Source organism: Electrophorus electricus, chromosome 1 (genome assembly GCF_041902795.1).
Source record: "Electrophorus electricus isolate QZ-2024a chromosome 1, ASM4190279v1, whole genome shotgun sequence".
Lineage (NCBI taxonomy): Eukaryota > Metazoa > Chordata > Actinopteri > Gymnotiformes > Gymnotidae > Electrophorus > Electrophorus electricus.
The window spans coordinates 13,715,562-13,728,505 of NC_137497.1; the positions used below are offsets into that span (position 1 = coordinate 13,715,562).

At 38.5% G+C, this 12,944-nt stretch overlaps 1 protein-coding gene and 1 long non-coding RNA gene across 2 annotated transcripts; one reads left to right on the top strand and one right to left on the bottom strand.

Annotated features, from left to right (window-relative positions):
* Nucleotides 1-654: 654 nt before the first annotated feature.
* On the bottom strand, nt 655-5,949 carry LOC145657118 (uncharacterized). The gene is made up of 4 exons (XM_081711697.1): nt 5,847-5,949; nt 3,490-3,552; nt 2,003-2,290; nt 655-1,761 (listed from the first exon to the last, which is right to left on the bottom strand). Exons 2-4 carry the CDS (start codon nt 3,548-3,550, stop codon nt 1,727-1,729), a joined length of 384 nt encoding a protein of 127 aa, XP_081567823.1. The 5' UTR covers nt 3,551-3,552; nt 5,847-5,949; the 3' UTR covers nt 655-1,726.
* On the top strand, nt 4,866-12,944 carry LOC145657121 (uncharacterized). Its single transcript, XR_014122972.1, has 7 exons — nt 4,866-5,192; nt 9,057-9,214; nt 9,755-9,808; nt 10,043-10,185; nt 10,663-10,872; nt 11,310-11,356; nt 11,989-12,944. It is a non-coding gene; the product is annotated as an uncharacterized LOC145657121 (long non-coding RNA).

The following is a 12,944-nucleotide window of genomic DNA, read 5'->3' on the forward strand; positions in this document are numbered from 1 at the left end:
GTACTGAAAAATCACACTAAAAAAAAACTGAGTGGTGGCACTTGGCTATCAGATCAAATTTGAAAAAACTCTGCTGTGCCAGTTTTTAAAAATATATTTATATTGAAGTCATTCTACTTTTAATGGGGTTTCAATGCTCACTCATACAGAGAAGGTATGATTACTATGTCTATGAATTTTCCCATAATGCCAAATCAGTTCTCCTACCACCAAAGAGTGACAACCTTTGACTTTCACAACTGCAAGACTGGGCAATTTCTACTGTACTATTTATTTATTTATTCAAAAATCAGTATTAAAGTACTAATGTGGTTAATGGGGCTTAGAGACAGTTATCTATTACTTACTTATTTTCTTATGGTTTTACTCACTGTAAGTAATATGGTCATTTACATAATTTGATCTGTAGGTTTATGCAGTCTTTAAAATCAGCTTTGGTTACTTATGTTTGGGGTCATTTGTGACTGTGTAAAACATAAAACATTCAGATATGTAATGAGTTTCTTTCCCTGATTACCAGCAGAAGAGAACTGGTGTTTTCTGAATCAGGAAAGACCAAGAGTCAGAAGTGGAACTTTGTGCTTTAAGTCAAAGTAAATGTAATGTGTGTTGTATTTGTCCAGTAGAAAGAAAAGAACACAAGTATGTGTATGTTGGAGAGGAAGCAGTTGTGAAGAAAGACAACAAACATACCCCCATTTTTACATTTGCACTGGAGGTTCTCTCTTTAGTCATCCTACAGGAAACGGAGACACACTCAAGAGGATTGAAATGGAAATATCACAGACCAACATCTCTGCATACATTTAAAACTACATTTAATTAAAGATTTTTCTCAGGAAGTAATATGCACGAGTGTCAGGAATGCCGGATGTCAGACAATATCAGATTGGAGAACAAGTTTGCAAACATGGCCCTGAAGGTTTCTATTGCTTACAGAGGCTGTAAGGCAACTGACCGTGGTCATCTGCAGAGCAGGTGAAGTCCATTCATTTCACATGTGCAGGTGCTGAGACACAACAGACAAATAAAACAAATCTGAACAGGACTATTGCCTAAAATGACTGTTTCTTCACTACTTATGAAATATAAGCTTAATTTAGGAGTTTTATATGTAATCTCTTTAGTACATTCTTGTTTCTCTTGCTGTGGTTTTCGTTACAGACTCCATTCTCAAATATCCTTAGAGGTGCCATCGTTTAATTCATTTTCTAGTTTATCTGATGAAATGAACCTAATAGAAAATTAACTCAATTCTCTAGTATTCTAGGGTGAAGTAAATGTCAGAAGTAATTTTTTTAACCCATTGATCCAAGGTCTCCTGTCTGTTGTCCCACCTTGTTAACAACAGAGAGAAATAAACCTTCACAACAGATGTGTCTTTGGCTCCAGGGGGATTAGAGGCAGTCTGGCCAGCCTGGCACTTGTCCTGACTCTTTGTTTTTTTCCTCAGTCTTGCACACCTGGGGCACACGGTTGCACTGCAGCACCAGGGAGGGGGCAGGTGGAGCTGGACACACAGCTCTGCTCTCTACCTTATGTAAGGTCGCCCTCCTGATGAGCAGCGGTGTGTGGCAGCTCAGGTCATGCTGGTGGTGTCGGCTAACTTTGACCTTGGAGTCACACTGGCAGCATTTTGATAATATATTATTTGAAGTTTATCAATTGACATCCCACAATGCATATTAATACACATTCTCTGAGATTAAACTATACAGCATTCTCCTTATCCAGGCTTAATCTGAACTGAAGAATTCCAGGCTGTGGGGAAAAACAATTAGAAACTTCAATGTAATATACAACTGATTTGACCATGTATCCTCAGAACTGTAAATCTAACAGACATTTAAACATTACATACAAGCTCCTTCTGTTTTCCCCACATATTTGATGTTTGTGAAGTTTTCTATGTTCTACCTTATTTACTCCATATAAATAAAGTTCTGTCTACATTAATAATGGTTTAGTAACAATAACTAGGTAAACCATCGAGGACACTTACCCTCTATCTGTAGACTCACATCACAGATGTCTTTACCACTACAGGTGCAGGTGTACAAGGTCCTCTTAGTGTAATCAGCATCAGTGATGCTGAGGGAGAGATCTCCCTTCAGGTACTGATCATGGGACATGTGAAATCCCTCCTCTGACTGGCAGGATGTCTGGTTACACTGAGCCAGTATGTCATGTGGGTTACGATATAAAGTCCATGTGACCAGACCAGAACACAGCTGAGTGCAGGGGAGAGTAGCAGCATTATGAAGATTCACCTTTACTGAAGGAAAAGAGCCTGAAAGACACATTAAGAAAAGAGAGTTTAAAACGTTAGTGGTGCTTGAAAGTTTAGGAACTCTTTAGAAGTTTCTATATTTCTACATATATATTAACTAAAACTTCATCATATTGTCAAACAAGTCCTGAAAGTAGAAAAAAAAACAAATCAAACTAATTAAACCAAATATTAGACCCAATATTAGTCTATAATAATATTATTTATAGAGGAAAATGACCCAATGTTTCATATCAAGGCAATAAATATTGTTTACAAGTTGATATTTATTATTTAGAATGTTATTTATTTTATCTGTCATATCCATGCATGATACAGCATATATAATACATCCCACACAAAAAATAATTCCCTACACAACTGAACCACAGTGGCTTTTAATGAAAAAATATCAGATTGGTATTGATATCAGACGACATTCAAATGCAAGACATCAGTATCAGATGTCTATCAACTGGTATCATGCTCTCTCTATAAATACAGTAAAACTAAAAATATCAACCATTCACTCAGGCTACTTAAATATTCTTGCTTACTCAAAGATGCATTTCTAAGTAAGAGCAGAACTGACTGATACTGCTCATTAGTATGGCTGCAGGGACATCTGTGCCTTCTATGTCTGTCTACATGACCATTCTGGTAATCTTTTAATTAAAGGGTTCTGAAATGCAAATCTATTAGCAAAGTGACAGGAAATCTGACCAATGAAATTTATTAATTTTATGTTTCTCACTCCGGGGGCAGGCCTATAGCAGCCTGAACCTTCTCAGTGTTCTGAAGAAAGGCTTACGACATTATTAGTAAAGCATCACTGTGTTCATGCTACCTTAGCCAGCTGACTATGAATGGGGTCTATGAGTGAGACAGACACTGTAGTTATACAGTAGGTACGACGAGCTGAGCATCCACAGTGAGTTATACAGTACAGTTCTCATGAATAGCAGCAATGCAATAAATATGTTTACAATCCTTTTAAATGTTAAAAAAATGGATGATATTGTTTATGCTGTGCAGCGCAAAATGAATTATTAAAAACAACCATCAGGATTTATAAATGTAATTAATTTGAATAATAATTGTATTAAATATAAAGAAGATTAAATAAAGATAAAGGTCAAGCCGGTACAATAGTCCGGTTAACACACCAAAGTCAAGGATGAAATTCTGATGACCTGAGAGAACCTGTTCTATCCACTTACCAGCTATGACTGTCAGCAGCTGTAACAGCAGAACACAGTGACTCCTGCTGCAGGACAGCATGACTGAGGAGACAAAAGAGAACCCAGTCAGTACTGTACAGAGGAGACAGGAGGACCCAGTCAGTACTGTACAGAGGAGACAGGAGGACCCAGTCAGTACTGTACAGAGGAGACAGGAGGACCCAGTCAGTACTGTACAGAGGAGACAGGAGAACCCAGTCAGTACTGTACAGAGGAGACAGGAGAACCCAGTCAGTACTCTGCAGGTAGGAGCAGCTGAGTAAATCTCACGGTGTTCACTACTAGGAAAAAAAGTCAGTCAGTCATTTACATTAACGTAATTATACCACCTGCCATAAAAGAAACAGGACTAAACTACTAAACAATATTAGAAACAGGACTAAAGCACCATCTATCCCACAGTAGAAACAGGACTAAACCCCACTACACATCAGCAGCACAGTAATCCTCTTTTACCAGAGGGGGTTAGTTCAGGGTCCAGAACATCACAGTCCTGCCTGCCAGTACGTTGTGTCACTGTTCAGCTCCCTTATTCCCAGCAGTCATGCTGTGTTTGATATTTCTGGCAACACTAAAGTGCTAATCAGACGGGACTCATGTTCCAGTCGTGTACGTAAAGCAACTTTACCACAAGACCTCTAGAGTGTATGACAGACTCGCACACAGGATCAGAAACCTCGGGATAAATTACAGACGTCAGTGGCTACTGGATTTACGTATTACTGTCTCACAGAAATATCCACGTGATGCGTAGCTTTCGTTGAAAGAAACCACAGAATATTTTTCACACATCTGCACAGAATTCTGTTATTTAATGAAACCACATAGTAATAATGACTTGGGTTTGAATATTAGCTGGTTACATACATGTAGGGGAATTTACTTAAAACTTCTGAGAAGTCATTTGCCTCCTCGAGCACTTCCGTGATTGGAGACAAAAGCGCCCAAACTCTGATATGTGAACCCTGGATATTCGCCCGGGATTTAAAAACCCCTGAGATTACAGCAAACGGACGTTTATACCAGGAAAAAGGTGCAAGAATTCTTGCTGACGCTGCAGTAGGTAAAATGACTGACATGGCGAGAGTAAAATCACTGAGGAACGAGGGAAATAATTACATTACCACACCTCGCCATGTCAAATGAATCCTGTCCGAAAGGTTTTAACACATGAGGTTCTGAACCTTGGTTCTGGGGACCCACCGCCCTTCACAGTTTCCCATCTGATCCAGCTCATGAAAGACTTGATGACCCAGAAAACCTGAAACTGTCCGCCAGCGGATGCACTGTTACCAGTCTTAAATCTACATGACAAGCACGGAAATAAACCTGAAACAGTTTTTCTTTGGGCTGATAAGATGTTCCTAGTAACATGCAGAATCAATTAGTCTGTAATGCACCTATAAAACAGGAGTATTGTAACGGTCAGTAATTTGCGGACTGTCCCCTTAAGTTACGTTTACGTAAAAGGCGTGTGCACGTAGGCCACGCGGAAGAGTTGGTTTTGTACTGTGCGTGACGGACGTTGCTGGACCCAGATCTTCATTTATCGTTATTTACTTCTTTAGTAACGCGTTATGAGCTGTGGATGTTTTTACAACTCATGTATGAGCTGTCTACAATACTCCAGGAGCGAGCCTGTGTCACGTGGTGAATAAACCAGGAAGTTACTACTAAACTGAGTGAGTCTGGTCCGCATCTCCTCCACGTGCTTCACAGGCTTCTCTCTACCAGTTCCAAAGATCTGTTAATCTGGGTTGGAGTATAATTTAAACAGGACTAACTCCAAGCGTTACAGTATGTACTAAAGTAGACAGTTACTGTATGTGCAAGGCAGGTGTTCTTAATAAAGTGACCGGTGAGTTTATGTAGAAACATTCGTACTTTTGGTCAATATAGCACGTGGATGTTCAGAAGCGTTTGTGTTAACTCGTTGGCGCACAAGTGGAGAATGAAGCGTCTGAGACACACGGGGCTGGTTGTTTCGATACTCACAAGTCCATGACTCATATGAGGAGCCGAAGCGCCACAACAAGCAGCTACTCGCGTCTCCTCTCAGCTTCTCACACAAGCGCGATAATGTTTGTTAAGACTCTGGTCTGGTGCACGAGCTAAAGTCCCTAAATGAACACATGAACTCGTTCAGCAGTCCGCGAGAACAATCAGAGTTCTTATCAGACATGCAAACTTTAAAACAGCTGCACTAAACATTACATATTAACTTATTATCTATGCAGTTGCCTAGTTGCGTTCATAAATCAGACCTTCTGGCAGCCAGCGCGCATATTTGGACGGTAATCAGAAGTACATCGACATATAAACACTTTTAAACTCACCGCTAAATGTCGAACTTGAACCTGAAACACGTAATGTTTCATGTTTTCCTAACTATCAAAAAAAGGTTCATCACTCGAAGCTTCATGATGCAGCGCACAATACAGAGCGAGTCGTTCTACAATGATCACGTGACCACAGAGCCGGAAATAGTGAGAAAAAGCGTTCTGAATTTTCAACACTTTTAACTTTTGCCATCAAATAAGGTAGAGTATTTTATAAGCACACTATAATAATAATAATAATAATAATAATAATAATAATAATGTATTCTTTAATTTATAAAGTCATAAATTGATGGCATTTTATCAGTTTTATTTAGTGATAAGCTGTTCACAATTTAGAACTTAAATTTAAAATATATAAAATTGTTTTGCTCTTAAATGTGACTTAGTAAGATGTGTTCTGGATGCATTCTAAATATATTCTGAATATATTACTGTTTTATGTATTGTAATAGAATACATCACATTATTCAGCCATCAAAGTATTCTGCCAAACCCTGGATGTATGTACCCACATCAGCAATGAGATTTTGAAGACATGCACAAGTTTTAAAAGCTGGAAATAAATACATAGATAACTAACTAACTACCTAAATAAATAAAGATCCCTTGCCAACCAGATGCACAAAGCACTTTGAGGTTTTGACCACCAGATGCCGCTATTGTGCACTGTATCATGAAGCTACGAGTAATGAACCTTTTTTTGATACAGTTAGGAAGAAAGCGCCAGTGCGTTTGCCATCACTACTTACCACGCTGTGCCAAGCAGCGTTCCTGGGTCCAGCAAAAATCTTCTAAAGCAAATATCTTGTATACCATGTTAGTAATACTAGTATTATTATAATTTTAAATCACTATGAGATAATGAGACATTATGAAATACATGTACATCTGCTCTGCTCCTAACCAGAGACATTATAATACAATAAAGACTTTGTCCTCCCTCACTGTCTGTGCAATTAAACACACTAGCTAACTTTCTCCCACTACCTACAAATTTAGAATCATCAGAACCTGGATGTAATCTAATAACCAATCAAATCATATGTGTTCTCTAGTCTGGCTGCATGTCTGTTTTTGAGGCCTGGGTTAATAGTATGACTAGATAAACACTGACTACTAAAACAAGAAATACTCTGTGGTGTTATTTTAAAGGGACCTTGGTTATCTTTGTGTCTGACAGGACATGTGGACCAGCTGCCCACAGGGTGTTAGAGGTGTGCTGATCACATGGGACTTTAACATCTGCTTCTGTTCTGTTTTTTAATTGTTTACTGGGTAGAAAGTAATTGTTTACTTTGTACACTTGGTCATGAGTATCTTTAAATGTATTACAAACATCCCTGGAGACTATCCACACTCCCAGGAGCCTAACCATTGACTACTTGTTCAAGTGCTTGCTTATACAACTATACAGTAATTTTAGAAACCATGTATATTTATTTGAAAAAGGCATTTCTTTGGCTTTGACTAGAGAAAGAAAGAATCCCTATTTGTGAATTTGGCATAGTGCTGACCTGTTATTGGTACTGTACTGATCTAGTTCTGACCTAATACCTGCATAGTAGTGGCACAGTACTGACCTGGTACTGACATAGTACTGACCTGGTACTATCTTGGTTGTGGGTCTTGTGCTTGTACAAGTTTTTGTTGCTGGATTTGTTATGTGTCAGTATCACCGCTGAGTTGAAAATATCCAGCCAGGCATCATCCTGAGGTGAGAAACTGAGCACTGCTGAAGAGATACAGGATGAGGTCTGTACTACATATGTAATGATGAGATACAGGATGAGGTCTGTACTACATATGTAATGATGAGATACAGGATGAGGTCTGTACTACATTTGTAATGATGAGATACAGGATGAGGTCTGTACTACATATGTAATGATGAGATACAGGATGAGGTCTGTACTACATATGTAATGATGAGATACAGGATGAGGTCTGTACTACATATGTAATGATGATGAGATACAGGATGAGGTCTGTACTACATATGTAATGATGAGATACAGGATGAGGTCTGTACTACATATGTAATGATTGAGATACAGGATGAGGTCTGTAGTACATATGTAACGATGATGAGATACAGTATGAGGTCTGTACTACATATGTAATGATGATGAGATACAGGATGAGGTCTGTACTACATATGTAATGATGAGATACAGGATGAGGCCTGTACTACATATGTAATGATGAGATACAGGATGAGGTCTGTACTACATATGTAATGATGAGATACAGGATGAGGTCTGTACTACATATGTAATGATGAGATACAGGATGAGGTCTGTACTACATATGTAATGATGAGATACAGGATGAGGTCTGTACTACATATGTAATGATGAGATACAGGATGAGGTCTGTACTACATATGTAATGATGAGATACAGGATGAGGTCTGTACTACATATGTAAGCTGCATCACATCCCAGTGTGCTTCAACGAGGGTGAAAAGACTGATGATGATGATGGTGATGATGGAATATTGGAGCACTGTGTTGTAGAGTAAATGTCTTTCAACAAACATTTTAGGTATAAACGTCAGTGCCTTCAGTGTCCTACTTTGGAACACTCTTCCTATATGACTGAATAATTATATGTTCCTGTAGGCCTGAGTAACTTTTACTCTGTATGTTCCTGCATGTTTGAGTAATTATTATTGCACTGTATATTCCTGCATATCTGAGTAATTATTATTATTATTATTACTCTGCATTGTCACGGTTGTCCCCTCCCTGTCATCTCGGTCACTTTAGCAATCCTGTCAAGCTCTGTTTTGGCTTTCCAACTTGGTTTTCTTTCCATGAGCTTCTTTGTTTTGATTTTTCTGTTACTCCCCCTTGTCTGGTTGTTCTGCCTGTTTTCTCCTGTTTCTAGTTGTTCCTTGTTAATTCGTGTATATGTTCCTTGTTAACTCGTGTGTATATTCCTTGTTAACTTGTGTATATATTTCTAGTGTCTCTCCAGTCTTGTCGCTGGTTATTGTTCACTCAGCCTGTGTTTATTGTACTAAGCCTCCATTTATACTAAGGTCCTTCTTCATTTCATGTTGTTGCCTTGTAACCTGTTCCCAGTTGTGTTTCTGTCAGTGTATTGGTTCTATCGTGTTTAGCTTTCATTTTCTTTATCTTTTGTGGGTCTGTCCGTCTCAATATGTTGACTCATTCCACTGACCCTGATTTTCTGTTCCAGTATGTTCCAGAGAGCTTGCGTCCTCTCATTGGCCTGTTCCAATATTCTCCAAAACGCCGCAGAGCACCATTGGTCTGTTCCAACGTGCTTCTCCAATTTTTATTGGCTCTCCCGTTGCTGTCCCAGCATCCTGCCACACTTCTGACTTAAAGCATTCGGTAAGTGAAGCCAGGCTCCCTTTTTTACATTTTCCCTTCAATTTGTTGCGCTCAATTTATTTCTATGGCTTTTATTCCCCATCTCGGTACGTCCAGACTTTACTGTAAAAGTGAGATTTAATGGGCAAAGTTAGTGGCCAGACCAACAGACCGAGCTAACTAGCTGCTCGTTAACCTGTCTGTGTCGGACACAGTGCAAGTTTTCTCTCAGACATCTTGGTTATCAGTTGTGGGTGAATGAATGAATGAAGTTAATGAAGTCCTTTCCACTTCATCTGAAGTTAACATTTGCGGTACAATGACCTGTGCTACTGAAAATGACTGATTGTTATTTCAAACAACAATTAAATAGCACTTAAGCTTCACTAGCTGGGGATACAGAGTTATCTGGTTAACTGCAAAGAAGCTCCTTTTATCAAAGTCCATTTTCAAACACATGTTATTAACATAGTCCTGAGTAATGTACATTAATGCTGATTTAAAAAATGTTTAGGCATCAATTTTAGCATTAATTTTGGTTTGTTTCTCTTGATCCCTTAGAATGTTTTCCAAACTGGCATCTCCATATTCCAGGCCAGCACCTGTGAGGGTGAGGTGAGTGGCTACATATACAGCTGAGAGAGCAGAGACATACAAATTAGTGGAGGTTGTGGTGGTTAAGTCCACCAAGAGGGTTGATACTTGTGCTCGCTCTGACGGGGAGCATTTTGTAGTGGCCCATTTAAAAAAAAAAATTATGATAGTCATCGAATTGGTTGTCTTATTTCAATAGTTACAATTTATCAGAAAAATATGGTAGCTCTAAAATGTATTTCAATCCATCCACAGGAGTGTTTATAACAGATGAGGTCACAGTATCTTCAGATCTGGAAGTATAATGCCGCAATGCTGTCTGTCCTCCCTCCCCAACCTATAAAGACCTTCCTGACTGGAAAGCAGACTAGTGTGCACTCTCAGGGAGGGTTGTCAGTGTAAGTATTATTTGTAAAAATATTAGCCTAATTAAATATATGCTATGACCCTTAGTGTCATAAGAGATAAATTTAACTTTAATCTTAATCTGCACATCTTATACCGACCATAACAAACCATTACTGAAATGACAAACATGACACTTGTTTTTAAACTCTAAACTCGATTGACTGTTTAGATCTTGTCCATTGGTGTCCTCACAATAGCAGAGTGTAAATGAATTTTATATATTGTATCTAAGAACATTTATATAAATACTGTCTATGAAATCATTTCCAAATAGCATATGGCTAACAATACACTTTCTTACATAAACTGTGAGTCAGTGAAAGCACCACAGCAAATGTTGATTTTGCCTTTTAATACAATGGCATCTTCAGTATTTGAGAATGTAATTGGATGTGGTCTATCAATTATTTATTAATGCAATTAATGTTATGTTAAATAGCCTCGTCTTATTAATTTGTTTTTTAAAGTTGACTACCATAAAACTCCAAAAGATGGGGCCGTTTCAGCCCGACCACTTGGGCTGCTTTCAGGAAAAAAGCACGCATGAAGTGTCTCTCTGGAGAGAAGTTGCACTACACAAAATCAGCCTGTCGGATGACCAGGAAATCAGCCACCTCTATATTAGAAAAAACAAAGAAGACATTCAGTTTAGTTCCACTACCTATACAGCTGTGAAGGTAAATCATTTTTTTCTCTCTTTTTTCCTAAATTGTAGTTTGTAAAGGTGCAGGTGGAAAAGGATTAAGAAACTAAAGATTTTAATGGGCTGGCCAAAATAAACTTACAAGGTATAGCAGCAGCTGTACCTTTGGGACAAGTCCAAATTGACTCAGGAATGTGCTATCAATCATTTTATGTCTACACAACTATAATTTACTTATTCCATGTGCCAATGCAAAGCAATATGATAGATATTTAAATGAGACCCAATTGGCTACTGGCTGAATCATAAGAGAGTATTCCACAAAATTGCTTGTTTTTGCAAGTTACGCTGCCCAACCAGCAAAAATCTATACACTCTCCAGCCACCTTAATAGAAACACCTACCTTGTAGATACAGCTTGTAGATGTTCAGTTAAAGACTATATCCTGTCTGTTTCCATACACCGTTTAGGTTAACCATCGTCTAGTACATTATGACTCATCCATTTCTGATCCCAGGTCAGCATTTTTCTTAACCTACCAATGACACTGGCACATATGAAACCCCGGCAACACTACTGTTACTGATGTTTCACAGCCATGCCACTGCCATGACGGTGCTAACACTTTGTTGAAAATGATTTATAACCTAAACAAATGCCTGGTTAGCAGTGTTCAGAAACTGACCATTGATGATCTGAACTCTGTAAAATGCACATTCAAAATGCAGTTATAAGACTGGACTTTGTATAGTGTCTGCTGGGTAGATGAAATGTAGTTACCTAATGAAACTGCAAGTGAGTGTATATTATTATTAGGCTATTGAGCACAGAGAGCTAAGCAAGGTAGTCACCTGACACCTGGTCATGTGTGATTGCAAACGTCTGATGCATTTTAGTTAGTTGTTTCATTCTAAAAATGTTGATACACGACATTCAAGATTTCAACAGCTTTCCCCATCATCATTGTAATCCTGCTGTTTAGACACACTGCATTCCCCCAAATCACTGTAAACCTGCTGCCTAGACACACTGCATTCCATCTCATCACTGCTAGTTTGTTAAACAACAAACAATACCCTACAATAAATACTAATTTAGTCAGTCAATATGGGAGCAGTGTCAGATGTCCTTTAAATATTCTGCAAACAGATGGGTCTTCAGTCTGCGTTTGAAGGCTGCAAGGGACTCTGCTGTCCAGACAGCAAATGGGAGTTCATTCCACCATCTTGGAGCCAGGACAGAAATGCTTGTCGTCTCGATGTTCGTCATCCATGAGACCTGAAGAAAGGTATTTCAAGCCGAGCCATACTTGAGGTTCAAAGTACTCGATGTACATATCGGGCTCTGACCTCAGACCTCATGTATGAAGGGGCTGGTCCATTTTTGGCTTTGTAGGCAAGCATCAAGGTTTTAAATCTGATGTATGCAGCTACAGGGAGCCAATGAAGGGAGTGCAGCAGTGGAGTAATGTGTGAACTTTGGAAGATTGAAGACTAGTTGTGCTGCTTCAGGTGCAACCTGCTTAACCTTCATCCTTTAGGAGGCCTGGAAGACAAGCATCAAGACTCCTTGTTGTAGCCCTGCAGGTGGTGAAGTTTCTCTGGTTGTCTGAACACTAGATTCCCTCATTGTCATCACATGCTGACTGAAAATGCACTTACCTTAACATTAGTTTTGTACTTATTAAAATGTTTTAACTGCATTTATGAAATATGCTATTGTGTTACAAACAACAGTCATTCTGGATGAGTGTCTGCTAAATGCCTTAAATCTTAATGTAAATATGTATGTTACTATTTCAGAATTAATTATTGGTGAACAATTCAGGAATTCACAAGATTTGCACCTTTAGTTAATATATTGGTAAAATCACAGCTTTACTAATCTTACTGGCTTCTAAGTCTTTGTGAACCCCAGTTAAAATAATTTAAAAGTGTAGCCATACAAATTATTTATAAACTACAGCTGCTGTTTGTTACAGTTTAACAAATTCTCTGTAGCATTTTTGTAACCACTAAAGTGGAAACTATTCAATATGCACGAATATCCACAAATGTACATCTACATTTACAAATGGAACACGTTCCAGTAAACTTATCATTTCA

Bases quoted from the DNA above. Each gene is read 5' to 3' on its own strand.
- LOC145657118 (XM_081711697.1), bottom strand. From the start codon at position 3,550: ATGCTGTCCTGCAGCAGGAGTCACTGTGTTCTGCTGTTACAGCTGCTG. The intron at 2,291-3,489 runs GTAAGTGGATAG...TGTGTCTTTCAG, and splicing joins GCTGCTGACAGTCATAGCTG to GCTCTTTTCCTTCAGTAAAG. The intron at 1,762-2,002 runs GTAAGTGTCCTC...TTTTCCCCACAG, and splicing joins TGTGAGTCTACAGATAGAGG to CCTGGAATTCTTCAGTTCAG.